General features: G+C 32.6%; 1 protein-coding gene across 1 annotated transcript in view; it reads right to left on the reverse strand.

Moving 5' to 3' along the window:
* Window positions 1–17,552, reverse strand: part of RFX6 (regulatory factor X6) — a 65,508-nt gene extending 47,956 nt beyond the window's left edge. Inside the window, exons 1-4 of the mRNA XM_003769394.4 lie at window positions 17,333–17,552; window positions 16,829–16,988; window positions 11,407–11,530; window positions 8,411–8,472 (exon numbers count right to left, since the gene is read on the reverse strand). Of these exons, the coding sequence (XP_003769442.2) occupies window positions 8,411–8,472; window positions 11,407–11,530; window positions 16,829–16,988; window positions 17,333–17,552 (566 nt within the window). The remainder of the gene's footprint in view (window positions 1–8,410; window positions 8,473–11,406; window positions 11,531–16,828; window positions 16,989–17,332) is intronic.
* Between the last annotated feature and the right edge of the window lie 604 nt (window positions 17,553–18,156).

The raw sequence follows: 18,156 nt of genomic DNA on the forward strand, positions 1-18,156 counted from the left end.
ATTTTCAAGGCAAGGACTAAAGAATAGAGCTATACCTACATTTTTGTTGGATATTTGTCAATTCAATTTAACTCAATTCAGCAGATACTTATGAAGTATCTAATACATGTAAAGCACTTTGCTAAGTGATAAGATACAAAGACAAAAATATTAGAATCTTGGGCTTCAAGGAGTTTACTATTTTTGAGAAGAGATGAAGTAATGCAGTGGAGATACAATAGAAAGTTAGGTATGTGTGGTCGGGGAGATAGGGGTGATAAAGAACAGATCCAAACAAAGCTATCTAGAAAAATCTGAACAGAGATAGAGCACTTTCAGTTTATAGAATCAAGCAAAATCCACCATCTTCTGTGTTCTCATTTTGTCATTATTATCATATGATAGAGGAGAATGCATAAGTTCTCTGAGCCTTATCCATAAAATGACCAAAATGGAATAACTGACTGTAAGGTCCCTTCCAGCTCTAAATATATTTTAAAAATCAATCAGTAAACATTTATTAAGCACCCACTATGTACCAGATACGTGCTAAGCACTGAGGATACAAAAAGAGGATAATGATAATTCCTGTCCTCAAGGAGCTCAAGTCTATTGAGGGAGAAAATAAACACATATATACAAGCAAATTTATTCAAGATAAACAGGAATAATTAACAGAGGGAGGGCATTAGAATGAAGAGAAGTTTGGAAAGACTTCCCTTATAGGAGATTTAATGGGGCCTCCAAAGCAGCCAGGGAAGCCAATAGGTAGAATTGAGGAGGGAAGGTATTCCAGGAATGGAAATAACCAAAAAAAAAAAAAAAAAAAAAAAAAAAAAAAAAAATGACCAAAGCTGCAAGATGGAGTGTTGAATAGCAGAAGGCCAATGTTCCTGGATTGAAGAATACATGATGGGGAATAATACGTAAGAAGACTGGAAAGACAGGAGGGGGTCAGGCTATAAAGAGTTTTGAATGACAAGAAAAGGATTTTATACTTGATTCTGGAGGACAGGGGAATGCTGATCATCAACATTATTTTTAAAAGCATTAATAAATCATAAAGGTTTGCATGGTGGGTGGCTTATAAAAAAAATCTAGCATTCATAGGCCTAGTTACTGCCTTTCAGAGCTTAAAAGTTAAGCCATGCAGATATAATCATGTATAAAACACAAAATAAAAACTTTCTTCCCCAAAATAATTTGTAATATATAAAATGCAAAAAGGTCAGGGTCAAAACCACTCTGGGGAAACTGGAACCATTTGGAGATAGCTAGATGCAACTGGGAGATTTATATTCCACCTCCAGCTAGGTATATTTCCCTTTACTATATGGGTTGCTATTATTAGTACAAGACCCCTAATTATAGCCCTGATATAAAAAATGACAAAAATGAATTGACTTTTGATCAAAGCATCTATAATATGTTTATATCTGGTGTGATCTTCTATGGAAATCCCTTAAGAGGGAAGAATTTTACTGTATGGCCCATAGTAAATGTAGCTAACAATGTACCAGAGATAGATTCTGGAACTGTAATTTCATTGTTTTATGAAAGCCCAAAGTGGATAAATTTTTCCACTGATTCTGGTTAGCACATTTCATTTTATAGCCTTAGAGGATTGGTTAAAACATTGAAAGGCTGTCATTTGGCCAGGGTCACATAATCAATAACTCAGTTATTCTTGATTCTGAAACCAGTTCACTAGAAAACTATAAGCTTGTCTCACTGGAAAACTAAATTATTAGCAATCAATCAAAAGTAATTAGCTCTTTCCTGCTATATTATGTACTACATTCTACTAATTTAACTGGATTTTTACTAAGCTGTTGGAAGGAAATTAAGACTTTTTAAAAATGGGAAGATTGTAAGTCCCTTTGTGTCACAGAATGCATGTTACATTTCCTTAACATCCTGACTAGTACATACTTGATAGCTCAATAAATATTTGAATAGTTTTGATTGATTACCATTATGAATTTCACAATTCTAATCATTACAAATGCTATACAGAACAAAATAAGTATGTGATTTTTCCATGGAAGCTAATATGGCAACCAAAAAGGATTATCAAAATAAAATTATTTGCATTAGTTACTAAATTAAATTAACAAGCATTTATTAAGTACCTACTACATGCTAAGCACTCTTACTTCACATTGAAGATACAAAAATAAGCAAAAGACAGTCCCTATCCTAAAGGAATTTGCAATGTAATGGGGAAAACAATAGTAAACTAAAGCTGATTGTCATCATTGTCTTTAAAATTGAATTTTAATCTGATGTTTCACTGTGGCATAGAGTGACCAAAGTGGAAATAGCACCTCAACCAGTTAAAAATGTGTATGGGTGTGTGTATATATATATATATATATAAACTGTAAATTATCTTAAAACAAAACAGTGGCTTTTTTAAAGTCCCATCCCATCCCCTCATCACTAGCATAGTACTTTGTATGTGGCAGGTATTCAATAAACATTTTGAACTGAACTATCTTGTATATAGTAATTACTCAATAAGCATTTTGAATTGAATTGAAAAATTCAATAGTGGATCATTGACTCATTTTATTATTATAAGATCTGATGTTTCTATTAGTGTTATAAAATATGTTGGGGTAGGTAAGCAGTGCAGTAGATAGAGTAATAGTCCTGGAATCAAGAAATCTCATCATATTTCTAAGTTTAAATCTGATGTTGGTACCTTCCTGGCAGTCACTCAATTCTGCCTCAGTTCCTCATCTGTAAAATGAGCTGGACAAGGAAATGGCACACTCTAGTATCTTTGTCAAGAAAACCCCAAATAGGATCACAAAGAATCAGACATGACTGAAACAACTGAACAACAAAGACATAAAATATATAAAATTCTTTGCATTCATTCTATCACTGTAGCTTATATTTAGTTGCATAGAAGTTTATATTTATATTATAGTCTTTCCATAATATTTATTACATTAATCATATTGTCTCCATTAGGTTAATGAATTAGGAGATTTTAAACAAGGTAAAAGTGAACTTTTTGCAACAAAATTAGGGTTAAGTGATTTGCTTAGGGTTACACAGACAGTATTAAGTGTCTGAGGCCAGATTTAAACTCTGGTCTTCCTAACTTCACTGCCTGTGTTCTATCCACTGCACCATCGAGCTGCCCCTTAACTTTTCTGTCAACTAGACAAAAACATAAATTTCCTGACCCTCTACAATATGGTTACTAACTACATTTCTGATTTTATTTTGTAATTTCCCATTCCCATGCTCTACATTTCAGATACTCAATATCCTATCCTCTACTTCCATGCATAAGCATTCTCTGTACCTAGAATGCTTTCCCTTTTTCAACTATTCTCAAAATTTTTACTTCTTTCTAAAGACTCCAGTCAGGTACTACCATATTTGTGCTACCTTTCCTGATCCCTCTCCTTCCTGCTATTATTATGTTCTCTTTTTTAAATTACCTAATATTTAGGCACTGTACCTCCCCAGTAGAATGTAAGCTTCCTGAAGACAAGAGTTATATTTTATTTGTCTTTGCATTCCTAGAACCTAGTATTTGCACATAGAAATCACTTAAGAATGATTTGGTGAATAAAATTGTTCTTTACATTTATATAATATATTGTAAAGCATAATACCTGGCTTATAGTAGATAATAAATCCTTGTTGATTAATTATAAATCCTAAGCTAGTATGTAAATGTGATTAGTTATGTTGTTTCCACAAGAATGTCAATGTATTTTCCTAATTGTTTTTTTGAATTTCTTTTTTTTACTAAATGCACTAAAAGGGCATGGTGCAGGGGATAGAATGCCAGGCCTGATTTTAATTAATCAGGAAGACTCATCTACCTGAATTGAAATTTGGCCTTAGATACATATTAGCTAGATGTGTGACCCTATACAAATCACTTAATTTTACCTCAGTTACTGATGTACAAAATGAGTCGGAGAAAAAAAAATAGCAAACTCCAGTATCACTACCAAGAAAATTTCTCCAAAAGGAGTTACAGAGTCAAACATATCAGAAAAATGATTAAACAACAAAATGCACAGATTCAGAATTATTGTTTGCCCTTCATCATCAAAGAGGACCATGACATCAGGGAGGTAATGCTATGAGTTGGCACAAGTGAGTTGGATTTAAGTGAAAGACATTAAGGAAGGTGGGGCACAAAAATAGCTATCAAACAAAGCTCTGAAATAATTTGCAATATCAACAATAATGAATTGTGTTTGAATGCTAATATTATCTTATTTATTCGATCCAATTTAAGTTGGTGCCTTTCTTGCTGACTGTTATCTCCTTTAAAAGAAAATATTCGATTGTGTCTTCTGATAAGTTGAAAAGATGAATTCCCTGAATGTTTTTGCAATGATTTTTTAATTTGCAATAATTTAACTTTATTAAGATTTACCATCTTAATAGCTACAATTATCATTTTAGTATTCACATACAGTACTCATTTATAGTTAAGCTACACTTTGAATGAATTTTTTCTCTCAGGCTACAGCAACAGTCTTTACAATTTATGTCAATAAAGTATTAAATGGAAAACCACTTGTTGAATTAGGCTGTGTCTACACACAAACTGGCTTGGGTAAATTTAATGAAACAACTAAATCCCAAACCTTCACTGGATTCAATAAAAATAACAAAGCATCCATTTGTTTATTTCTCCTTTTTAATATGTTATACCAAGCAAATGCTTTCATTGATTTTTTTTCCCTTTTCACTTGATTGTTCAGCTGTCGCACAGACTTGGTTTTAATATGCCATTAGCTTAAACTTAGAACCTTACCCACTTGTTTGATCTAAATGACTGAGTAGAAAAGAAACACAGAAGTTCCATTAACTCTCAGGATTTTGCCTTTTCTTACAGGTTTCATCACAAGAAAACATGAATACTTGACCTACAAGATTTCCTTCCACTTGTCTCCATTTTCTTAATGATTACTTGACTTACTTCAGCTGTCATAAGTGGAAAATAATCAACTTTGGTTTTGTGAATTGGCAAAATATTAATGGAAAAGCTACATGTGTCCTGAATTCATAGGTACTATCATTCAAAAAATTATGGAGACTCCAGTGACAAATTTAGTTTTCTCCCTTAGCATTATTTTACTTGTTTTAACTCAGCTAGAGACTTGAATTCATTTGTCTATTTTGCATTTTATATAAATAACATTTTCTGCATGATACAGGGAATAAAGCATTGAGCCTGGTGTTAGGAAAACCTGAAATAAAATCAGAACTCAGTTACTAGCTATGTAATCCTGGACAACTCACTTAGCAACTGGTTTCCTCAACTATGAAATGGAAGTAATAAATGCACCTATTGCCAAGGCTGTTGAGAGGAATAAATGAGATAATATTTATAAAAAACGGCATATAGTAGACACTGTATAAATTCTTAGACCCTTCTCCTCTTCCTCTTCCCTATCAATATTCTTCTACCTGGCCTCCCCTTTGTCTTGCTCTACAAATTGAAAAACAAAGAACCATGCAATTTCAAGACAAAAGGGACTCGAAAGAATATGTAGTGCAACCTCTCCTTTTTTAGAGTTTAGCTAGGTGGTTAGAACATAAGCTCTGGAGTTAGAAGAACCTGAGTTTAAATATAGTCTTCCATACTTATTATTTGTGTGACTCAAGTCACTTAACTCTGCCTCAAAAAAAAAAAAAAAAAAAAAAAAAATTGAGGAACTGAATGCCATAGAGTGTAAGGAATTACCTAACATCACTCAGGCTATAAACAATTGATTTGGAATTTGAATCCAAATCTTTTGATTCCAGTGCTCTTTTCTCCACACTACATTACCAAAACCTGTTTATATGTATGTGTGTATATGTGTGTACACATGTATGTATATAAATATACATAGAAGGAGAAGGGAAGTTGAGGAAAAGGTATCCAAAAAACATAGAGAAATATAGAGTGGGAATTTAATATTTTAGAAATCAGTAAAATAGGATGAAGAATGTTGTTAATTAGTTTGTCAACAAGGTTTTCTCAAGTGCCTATTATAAGTACTAGGTATTATGCTAAGCCCTGGGGAATATCAAGGCAAAGGGGGAAATATAGACTATAACAGTAGGAAATTCATCATGTGACAAGTTCTCACAATGGTGAGAGATCTAGAAAAAGGCCCCTAGTATTTGGTGCATCCCCTGTATAGGAGTTATGATAGGGAATGACATGGGAAAAAAAAATCACCCTGGATGGGACTGTATGAATAAACTGTGAGCTGCAAGTATTTTTAATTTTTTAGAATTAAGTCTGAATTTTTTAAGAAAAAGAAGATAAAATCTAGAGATGAAGAACAGAGTGAAGACTTTTTGTAAGCTCATCCCCAATTAATTCTGAATTAGGCATTAAGACAACATTGTGGCAGGAAGTACCCATGTTAGTGAGGTGAAGAATCTATTTTAGTATTAAAGCATATATGATATATAGCAGTGATAGATACACACATATGTGTGCATAAATATGATATATGTGCATATAACATAAAATATTCTTTTCAATCTTTTAACTCTAGAAGGGTCAAGTGTGTCAACTGATGCAAAAAAAATTCATTATAATTTTATTTTTAAATAAATATTTTTACCCTAACTCTATTTCTTTGACTCATGTATGAAAGAAAATACTCCTCCTGTATATGGTTGCACAAAGTTCAGGCTGTCATTTCCATCTTACAATATCTTTATATTTCTTCATCTTACCTAATCCTACAATATCATTTCTTTATAGATTTACTCCACCTCTCTAATGGTGATTTCTTTATAGATTTCCCTCACCTATTTGGTTTCACCTCTTCCCTTTTAAAATGTTGCTGTGTTGATATGTTGAAATACATCAGTCAATAATATGAATAACAGAAAAGGTTTCTCTTTAATATAGTTGATAAGAAAATTAGATAATCAAGATAATGTCTTGAAATTTTCAATTTAATTATATTCAAGATAGCACTAATATTAAAAATATTCAGAGAGGAAATTATCTTACTGAGAACAGTTTCAGTAAAAGTATAACTAAGTTCATGATACCACTGTTTTAAAAAACACCTATAATTTATAAATCAAAGTAATTCATATCTTGGCAAATTTGTTTTTCCTTACATTATCAAAATGTCAAATTTATCTGATTCATATCATCACAATAAATACCAAAATTGCTATCAAGGCAGAAAGAATTCAAGTTATCAAGGATGCTTTGTACTTAGGCAAAACTATAGTACTTAGACAGACAGGTTCCCTGAAATCAAGACATGTTGCCTACTTCAATCTAAACAGTGAACTGTTCACTATGCTACAATAGACCAAGTTAATGATTTATCTTTAATCCTAAATGCTCCACTGAGGACTAATTGACTTGCATATGTGTTTGCCCATAAGAGTTCAATGAAACTATGTATCTCTCAGATCACAATCCTCTTGTCCATAGTGAAAGTCAAGGAACAATATCTCTTTGAGTTTGTCTTTCTTTCCAATGCCTAACCAACTCCAGACCTTCTCTTTTTAATCCCAACATAATCCAGTACCATGAGTAAATGTGTAATGAGATTCAAATAGTTAAGGGGAAAAAAACAGATTTTCTTCTGGTCTGGGAATTTTCTTCCTTTCCCCAAATAATATAACCAAGAAAATTCTATTATCATTTTTAGAGACCAGGAGAAAGGATAAAATTTCCCTCCAAGGAGGAAAGAAGGAAATATGTAGGACTTTATTCTACGAAAAAGAAAATTCCAGTTCCAGAAAAGAAAAAAGAGACAAAAGCTAGAAATGAGAAACAGATTGAGGACTTTTTGTAAACCCATCCTCATCTTGAAGAGTTCTGCAAAGCTTTCTGACACTTTAAGCCTTTACTCCATAACTGAGCTCCTATGCTCTGAAAGACAAATATAGTCTCATCCATTAAAAGCAACTGTTACCAATTTCAGTATGCGCTTTAAGATTGTCCAAAAAAACAAATAATCATTCTGTCCTATTTAAAAAGTAAGCTCAACACAGCTTTAGTTTTTTTCAGGGAAAATTTTGTCAACTCTTGATATATCAACAATGTTTCAATTGAACCATCATCACCATAATCACCAACAAGAAGATACTGTGCTAGAATACTAAAACAAAAATAAAAACTAGTTCCTATCTTTAAGAACCTTACATTCAACAGAAACATTTAAAGAATTTCAAAAGTGGGTGAGATATAAAGGACCTAAATTCATTTGAATTTTTATTTTTATCTTAATGAAATATTTCTCCAAAATCCATTTTTGCCCTTCCTCCATTTCTTGAAATAACTGAAACCTAGCCTAGTCAACAAAAAACCACATAGTTCTACCTGGCTATTTTGCCCCTTACAAAAACAAAAAATATTTACTATATTTTTCCATATATATTGACACATAAAATGTATACAAGTGTAGCTTACTTTGAATGGCCTCTGGTCCCAAGTCGCCTTGTGGTAAGGAGGGGAAATTTCTGACGAATAGTCTAAAGAGAAAATTGATAGTTTTCATTGTAATAAAAGCTAGCATTTACATAGTACTTTAAAGTTTGCAAACTATAGGTGATTAAGAGAGAGAGAAAAAAAGAGAGAGGATAGATTATTTTCATTGATCTTTACAACACTATAAGGTAAATATTGTTATTACTATTATTTACTATTCCAAGCTCTCTAAATCATCTTTCATATTCAAATCATGTATACCTTTTGGCCTTATTTTGATATATAGTGCAAGATTTTGGTCTATACCTAGTTTCTGCCTATTATTTTCCACTTTTCCCAGCAGTTTTTGTCAAATTATATTTTAGTTCCAAAGAGATTGGATCTTTGGATTTATCACATACTAGATTACTAGAGCCATTTACTATAATATCATTTGCACTTTAACCAGTATCAGATTGTTCTGATGATTACTGCTTTATATATTTTTTGCTAGACATTTTTTCATTCAATGATTCTCTTGATATCCTTGAGTTTTTGTTCTTCTAGATAAATTCTGTTACTATTTTTTCTAGCTCTATAAAATAATTTTTGAGAGTTTGATTGATATTGATAATGAATAAATAAATAAATTTAGGTAGAATTGTCATTTTAACTATTTAGGCTTAACCTACCCATGAGCAATTAATATTTTTCCAATTGTTCAGATATTAATTTATTTGCGTGAAAAGTATAGTTGTGTTCATATAATTGTATCATTATTAATTATTATCCTTTCTATTTTAAAGATGTGGAAACTAAAGCTGAGAAGCCTAGGATTACATAGTTAGTATCTAAGACAGGATTTGAATTCAAATTTTCTTGACTCTAACTACATTTCCTGACTGTATTAACTACCTATTTTGAGAGACAATGTGTCTTCTTTGATGGTCACTCTGTATCATTTACCTCAATAAAAGAAATATCAAACAATTCAACTAACAATTGAATAGTTACTCTTGAAAAAAAGTGATACCATGTACATAATGATAATAAAGATGACCATGGTAGGGGGTTATGCTTTTTCAGATTTATGTATTTCTATGCCCTTGCCATTATTTAAAAGACACACCAAATTGTTTAGATTCTCAGTATCTCTGAGCCTTCATTTCATGCCAAAGAAACAATTCTTGCTTTGTTTATCCTCTTGGCAAGAAGATTTGTATTTTATTTAGCATGATTCTGCGTATGAAGTTATATACAGCTACAATGGATTCTTCCCAAACCCCAGACTTTGATGGACCACTCCTACTCCCAACTTGCTGTTCCCTTTCTGATTTCCTGTAATTGCTTCTTGTAAAGACATTAGAATAGGCATCGCAATGATCTGTGTTCCCATCCCTCCTATTGACTATTTGTATTACTTTAAGCAAATCACAACTTCTTTGGATTTTGTTTTCTCATCTGTAAAATGAGAAAGTAGGAAACTAGATCATTTCTAAAATCTTTTTTCAATTAAAAGTCTTGTGATCAGACAAATCTTTCCCTTTTTTAGGAATTTTTCCCATTGTTGCTAAATATTTAGACAAAGAATTACTTTCCATAGAAAAGAGAATTCTATATCCTTAGAACATCCTTAGAAATCATTTAATTCAGACCATTTATTTTTAATAAATAAGGAAACTAAACTCCATAGAGTTAGGCAATTTGCTAAAGATTCTGAAGAAGCTTTTTAAGATTTAGGTCACAAATTTTTTATCTCATACAATCTGAAATCCAAATTCAAATATGTAGAGGCCATATTTTTCACAATATATAAACTTTTGATCTCAGGCTTCTTCAGAATGTCAAAACTTTTTGATTATACAAAATATTATTGGAAATTCAATGAAAATGAATTTTCCCTAAGAGATTTACATTGTTTTATGATTCTAGAGATGGCAATGAAATAGCAGGGCTCAAATATTTCGATGTTTCTACCTGTTACTGCAACCAATTTTGTCAATGTGGTAAAGAGCATCTTATTTTTAAAAGTGAGCAACATTGAGCAAAATCCAATAGAAAGCTTATAAAATTTTAGGAGTTTTCCAAGTCTATATACAGGATTTCAAATGAAAATATGAGACCACCCAGATAATGCACTATTTAAAATTATTTAAAACTTCTAGATAATACCAATAATCCAACTGAGCAACTAGGTGATGCAATGACTAAAGTGTAGGATCGGGAATCAGAAAGACCTAAATTCAAAGCCAGACTCAGATACTTTCTAGCTGTATAACTTTATGAAAATCACACCCCCATTTGCCTCAATTTCTTCCTCTATAGAATGGAGAATGAAAAGGAAAACCTCTCCAGTATCTTTGCTAAGAAAACATCAAATGGGGTCACAAAAAGTCAGATGCAACTGAAATTAATGAACAGCAAATACATGGTTAATATTTCATATTTGAGCAATTTAGATACTTATCTCCACTCTCCACTTTGATTTGTAGTTGCAGACTATGCAGATGTAGTAACCCTAAAGAGATTTTCAACAAATTTCTCTTTGAAACAATACATCATACTTAAAGAAACTTATCTAGAGGACAAGGGAAAGGACTTGGAAAAGTCCATACTGACTTCTTTAGTTGCCTTAAACAGTTCACCAACATTTCAGTGTGTCATAAATTTAAAATTGGAAGGAACCCAGATTCCATCTTAACCCAATTTCCTCATATTATAAAAAAGAAACCGAAGCTCACTCTAAATGACCTCCCTTAGATCATATTAGTCATAGCTATCAGAGATGATATTTGAAATCAGATCTTTTAACTTTACAGCCTGGTTTCTTATACTGCCTCAATTTGGTTAAGCATCTTCAAAAAGGAAAGCTCCAAAATGCAAAACTATTCCAGAGGATCTACTCGAAAGGCTAAATGATATGGCATTTGATATACCAAAGAATGAACAAATTCGTTAAATGATATACAGAAGTATGAACAGAAAAGTATGTATGTTACCTTTCCAAAAGTGGCTGCACAGGCAGGCTCCAACTTCTCTTTCCTGCAGAAATCCAAATAATGTGCATAGAGGATGCACCGTGGTAAACACACACCTTCACATACGATGTAATTTTCTTCAAGCCTGTAAAGAATAGTAATATTGAAAAAAATCTATTACTTTTAACCATTTTTCCTATTTCCTTCTTTTTTTCTTATGCACTGGATCACAGGATCATGTGACTATAATCTACTTTCAATTTTGCTTAGAAGAGAGAAACTATTCAAAGATACCTTTAGAAGAACTGCATTTTCAACATTCCCACCCCCTAATTTGACAGATGAGGAAATAAACATCCTGAAAAGTGAAGGGACCTACCCAACACCACGCAACTAGTAAATTACCCCACCAGGATTTAGACCTTGGTCACTATGACTAAAGAAAGTCTTTTTTAAAAATTGTTATCTTCAACTTTACAACACATTCTTCAACCTTGATCAGAGATATAGATGATATTATAGTCTAAAAAATTAAGATACCTTTACTTCCTTGAGAGATATATAAACTAGGGAGCTTTCCTATGTACTCATTTGTTTTCAAGGCATCTAAGTGGCACAATGGCTAGAGTGCTGGAGCTGCAGTCAAGAAGATCTGAGTTCAAATTCTGCTGCAAGACACTACCCTCTTTTTGCTTCAGTTTTCTTGTCTAGGGATATGGGTAAAGGATATGAATAGATAGTTTTCAATGGAAGAAATCCAAGCTGTCAACAATAAAAAGTGCCCAATCAATAATAAATAGAGAAATAAGCTCAAATTAAAGTGATTTTGATGTTCTGCTCCATATCTATCATATTGGTAAAAACAACAAATGTTGAAAGTCCTGTAGGAAGACAGGCACATTATTTCTCTTGTGGTAGAGCTATGAATTAATCCAACCATTCTGGAAAGTAAATTGGAACTATGTCCAGAAAGTTACCAAACTGTACATACCTTTTTTTGTGCATACCCTTTAACTTAGCTATATCTCTACTGAATTCATTGCTCCAAATAAAATTTTTTTAAAGTAGAAAAATTCTATATATACAAAAATATTTGGAACAGCTCTTTTCATGGTAACCTACTGCTAGGAAATGGTTTCACAAATTGTGGGATATGATTATAATGAAATGTGATTGTAATATAATGATGAAATGAATAATATTTGAGGAAACTTAGAAGCCTTTTATGAACTAATGTAGAGGGATGGGAACAGAACTAGAAGAAGAATTTATACAATGATAACATAGTAAAGAAAAATAGCTGTGAAAGATTAGCACAATGACAAATCAAGTCTCCAAAAGAGTAAAGATGAAATATGCCTCTGTCTTCCCAACAGAGGGGTGATGGACTTAAAATGCAGAAAGAGATATACAGTTTTAAGACATGGTTAACATGGGATTTGTTTTGCTAGATTATGTAACTATGTATTAAGGAATCTGGTTTTTAGGGTTTTTTATTTTCTCAGTTCAGAAAAGTTCAGGAGGGACAGACTTGAAAAATAAAAATAACAAACTAATTTTAAAAGAACTGCTTTCATTTTAGGCTTTGTTTGCCACAGAATAATAATGGCATTTATGCATAAAATACATTAAGTACTTTACATATGTCATCTCATTTGATCCTCAAGATAATTCTGTGTAGTGTATGCTATTTTTATCTTCTAGATAAGGAAAATGAAGCAGAAAGAGGACAAGTGACTTGCAATAGAACTGAACTCAGATTTTCCTGACTTCACTCCATCCATTGTGCCACCTAGCTATCATAAAAATAAATGAAGACAGCATAGCAAGCATTCCAGTTTACATTACCCAAGGAAGTAAAAGTATCACTACATTTAAACCATAATATCATCTATATTTCTGATCAGGTTTGAATAATATTCTGAAAAAAAAACTATTAAGAAGAGGCATATTCTAGTCATAATAGCTAGAGGTCAAATTCTGCCTCTGCTATTTACTAGCTGTGTGATTTTGTGTAGCCACTTAACCTTTGGGGAACTTTATATCCTCATCAGTAAAATGATAGCATTGGACTAGGCACCTCCAAGGTCTCTTTCCAGTTCTAGTCATATGAGCCCATGATCCAACAACTTTAAAGGTTTCCTGGATTTATAGATGACCAATACTTGCATCTCTTGATTTTCTTTTTAAACCCTTGAAGAGATTATTTCACATTTTAAAGATAATAGAACAGAAAATGAATTAATTTATGAACTAAATAAAAATAAACTCATGATTTTCTACTCTGGAAGGAGATTGATGAATTCTACAATTTTTTGTAAGAAGTGTTGTGCATTTCTGTACTAACTAGCTTGTTTTCTAGGTCAATAAAATGCCTTATAAAGCCCAATTTCTTAAACTATGGTTCATGATTCCATATGAGGTCTCATAACTGAATATGTGAGTCATAAAATTATGATTTATTATTAGTAAGTGTTTAATTTAAACATCTACTTCATATACCCATATACCTAAGGTCACATAAAAATTTCTTAGGTGAAAAGGAGTTGTGAGTGGAAAAAGTTTAAGAAGCCCTGCTATATAATAGAGGACTCCAAATGTAAAAAATTGTAACTTCAGTCCTACACATTAAAAACTGTAAATAAGCATTAATAACTGAAAATGAGTCAGCTATATTCAAACATTAACAGTTAAATAAAGAACATATAGATTCAAGGGGCAACATAGTGGTCAATGCCTTGGTTCTAAAATGAGAAGACAGAGTTCATTTAAATGTATAGATAGCAAAGTATTTTTTCAAATTCTTTGGTATGCCATTTCTTCTTTAATTCAAGCACAGATCATTATGAAACAACACCAAGTAAAGTAAATAATAAATAAGGAATCAAAATACTTTTCCCCATCTATATTAACTTATTTGAAAAAAAAATGTTGACCTTAATTTTGTGGACAGTTCAAATATCTACTTGAATTTGCTAATATAAACCTAACCAAAGTCTCACCTCTCTAATTTGCTAGCTATATAACTTAACTTCCCTGGGTCTGTCTCTTCATTTATAAAATGAAGAAAAACAATGGATAGAGTACTGGATGTGGGATCTTTCTGTTAAAATATGGGTTCAGACACTTATTAGCTGTTTTGACTCTGGAAAAGTCATTTAGTCCTGTTTGCCTCAGTTTCTTCATCTATAAAATGAGCTAGAGAAGAAAATGGCAAATCACTCCAGTATCTTTGCCCAAAAAAAACCCAAATAAGGTGATGAAGATTGATTCCATCTAAATACTTAACAACTAGTAAAATAACAAGAATGAAGGAACTGAATCAGATTGTCTCTGAAAAAAAAATTAAGTATAAATCACAGAACTGAGAAAACTCCAAGATTATATTTCAATATGGGGGGGGGGCAGGAAAAAATCACTTAAACCTGTAACTTAGGGTGGGCATACGATTGTAGTTTAGAACTGGAAGGGACCTTGAAGATCCTTTAGTCTAATCACTTTGGGATAGAAGATATTAAATGGCTTGCCTAAGCTCACAAAGATTGTATAAGGCTGAATAAGGATTTAAACCCAGGTTTTCCACTCCAAAACCAACATTCTTTCCCACATACCGTATTGCCTCCCTAAACTAGTAGATTAATGATATCTACATTATTGTGAAAGCAAGAAGATTATTGTGGAATAATTTAACCTGAAATTGGGTGTAATCTCCCAAAAAATCAGATTTAAATTTTTTATTAGCTTAAATGAGAAGTCAGTTATGATATTCATTACTCTTTCTTTGTTTAAAAAAAAATCACTTGGGCCTATGTTGAAAGTTACTATAATGTTTGTTATTCTGCAGAATAGCAAAATACTTGGATGAAAGTAATGAAGGCAATTCTGTAATAATCCAAAGTATAATTAATTAATTAATGATTTATTTCAAATTATGAAAATTTTTCAAAAATAAAATTTCTTTTTTTGATGTAAAAATTGTCTTTTATCAGGAATCTTATAAGAAATAGGAGGGGGTTGTTATTAAAATACCTTCTGCCCTACTAAAAAAATTATATGATGATTTAGTGCCAATATCACTAAAAATGATACTTGGTATTATTATACCAAGCAAGTATATGTTTAAAAATACCTGGCATTGTAGAGGCAGAACATTTAGCTCACTGACTGAACTTTTCTCTTGTCACTAGTTTGTTTCTTGTTCTTATGTGTGGATAGCAAGGTCTTTTTTGAAGTAAAAAATTCATAAAGAAGCAAAATTCTTTTCCCCATCCATACTAATTTAATATTTGAAGTAAAAATAACTTTGGTCTTTTTTTCCTTTCTAAACAACCCATTCAGACATGTTTACTGTAAGTTTATTGAGCATATGCTTTAAATGTGTGTGTTCTTAATGGCACTGCAAACTTAAAAAAAAAAAAAACTTGTTCAAGAAGTTAGACTAAAATAAAAGAAGAATATAGTTATCTTATGCTATGGTGTTTTTATATTATTCTCCTATTACTTTTGAATTCCTGTGTTCCTCTAACACATGGTAATAACCAATTTTTAAAGTTGCCACATTCATTTTCAATATGTGATTATTACAGCTAAATGAATTTATATTTAGCAGTTAGCATAAATAACATATGTTTTATTAGTGAATTAATAGGAAGAACTTCAAAATAGAATCCTGGATTTAAAGGTAGAAAAAGACCTTAAAAATAATCTAATTCCGCCTTCTAATTTTTAAAGTGAGACTCTGACTGGCTTCTCCAGTGTTACACAGACAGTAATGGCAAAGTCTGAATTTTAATCCAGGTCTTTGACTCCAGATCTGCACTTTGTTAACTCAACCTCAGTGAATATCCCCTCTCTTTATCTCCTTCAATCTTGAATACTTTCATTCTCAGTCCCATATGCCATCCATAATTTTTCATTCCAGGGATGCAATTAAGATTCAATAGGATTCGTCTCTATTAATATAACCCTATTACCTAAATGAGCCATATTTTTATACAAAGCATAACATAAACTATTTAAAAATAAATCCAGACTGCATATTCTGGTAATTGTGGATGAAAATAAATGTTACAGTTTTAAACAAGATAAAAGCAAAAAAAAAAAAAAAAAAAAAAAAAACCCTGTGCTTTGTTAATGATAATAACACCTAAATATATACAGGACTTGAAATTTTATATTACATAATTAAATAGAAAAAATTTCTTGCGTTCAAAAATGAAAAAGTGAAGTTTCTTATGTTTTCTTGAAAATTCTTGTACTATTGTCTACTTTTACTTTGTACCCCCCCAAAAAAAAAAATCAGTGATGGCTTTTTAAAGGTAGAGATATCCTGTTTAGCTCTCAAACTGTTCTTCAGAATAGATAAAAGAAAAGAAATGAAAACATTAGACTTTTGAGTAGTACAGATGTATAAAGGTATACCTGTACTCTATAATCTCCTTACCACTGCAGAGTGAGCTGAGTCTGTTTCTTTTTATCTTTCATGATCTGGGTGATGGTTTTCTTCTGGGACAAATGTGATTCAGGTGCTTTCGCTTTATTATCTTGAATATCCGCATCCTCTTCGGATGAAGAAGAAAGATGATCATTGCTGAGGTGCATTTCTGATTAGGAAAAATATATTTTGAGAAATTAAGAAAAGCACTTCATGACATCAATTATTTGGTCTATAACTGACTATTCTCCTCAACTGGTGTGAGTAGTAATTGCAGACCATAACTCTATAGTTCCGTCTCTCAATAGTTTAAAAGTATCCTTCTGCAGTATATAGATGTATGCATAAACCGATACTAAGAAACATATGCTAGATGAATTTGATCCTCTATTTGTAACTATGCAAATAGGTCCTATATTCAAGCTGAAATAACTTCAGGTCCTTCTGCACGCTCAGGACTACAATCCACTACCAAGGTCCCAGTATCAGCCCCTGAAAGTCTGAAAGGCTCACCTGCTTTGATTCCAACAGACAGCCCCGACTCCTCTGCTTCCTCCCCAATACCCCGAGAGTTTACAGATTGCCCTTCCTCCGAATAGGCGAGCAAGCCCTTGGCCAGCAGCTCTACGTAGCATCCCTCCTCTTGGAGCCCGGGAGTAACTTTTGGAGAAGGTTGTCCCTGCAGGAAGACGCCCTCCCGCTCCGGAACCTTGGAAGTTCTCTTCATGGGCATAGTTCAGAGGCGCAACGGGCGCCCATACAGACAAAATCACAGAGTTGGGACCCTACGAGATGGGGCTGTGGGCGGAGACAGGGAAAGGGGCGGGAATCAGGGTGGTGGGTGGGGTGAAATAGGGTGCGGGGTGAGGTGGTGGCTTCGGAATCCCAGACTGGTGCCTTTACCTGAAGAAGTACTCCAGGAAAACTGGAAAATGAAGCTTTTCTAAAGAGTGAAGGCAGCTACCTTGAGGACGTCCAGATGAATGAATCAAATTTAGTTCTCCAGGGAAAGGGGTATAGACTACTTAAAAATTAATCCTGCTACTACTTTGGAAGTCTGCGTGCGCCCTGCAGACTAGCAACTGGAAAGCGACAGCTACAGTTACGCATCACTTTAAGAAATCCTTTATCTGGCTGGGGAAGGATGCCTGACCTAACATGTACACGCTTATTGTTGGTGCTGAAGTCCCAATCCAGGCCGGAAAAATTAATTCATATCCCCTAATGCTCTTTTCCCTTCTCTTAATCCCCTTCTTTTTCCTCAGATGACAGAATTTTTGAGCTGAAAGGAACCTTAGAGACTATCTAGTCCAAGCTCTTCCTCTACTTGTTTTTCC

Source organism: Sarcophilus harrisii, chromosome 4, assembly GCF_902635505.1.
Source record: "Sarcophilus harrisii chromosome 4, mSarHar1.11, whole genome shotgun sequence".
Lineage (NCBI taxonomy): Eukaryota > Metazoa > Chordata > Mammalia > Dasyuromorphia > Dasyuridae > Sarcophilus > Sarcophilus harrisii.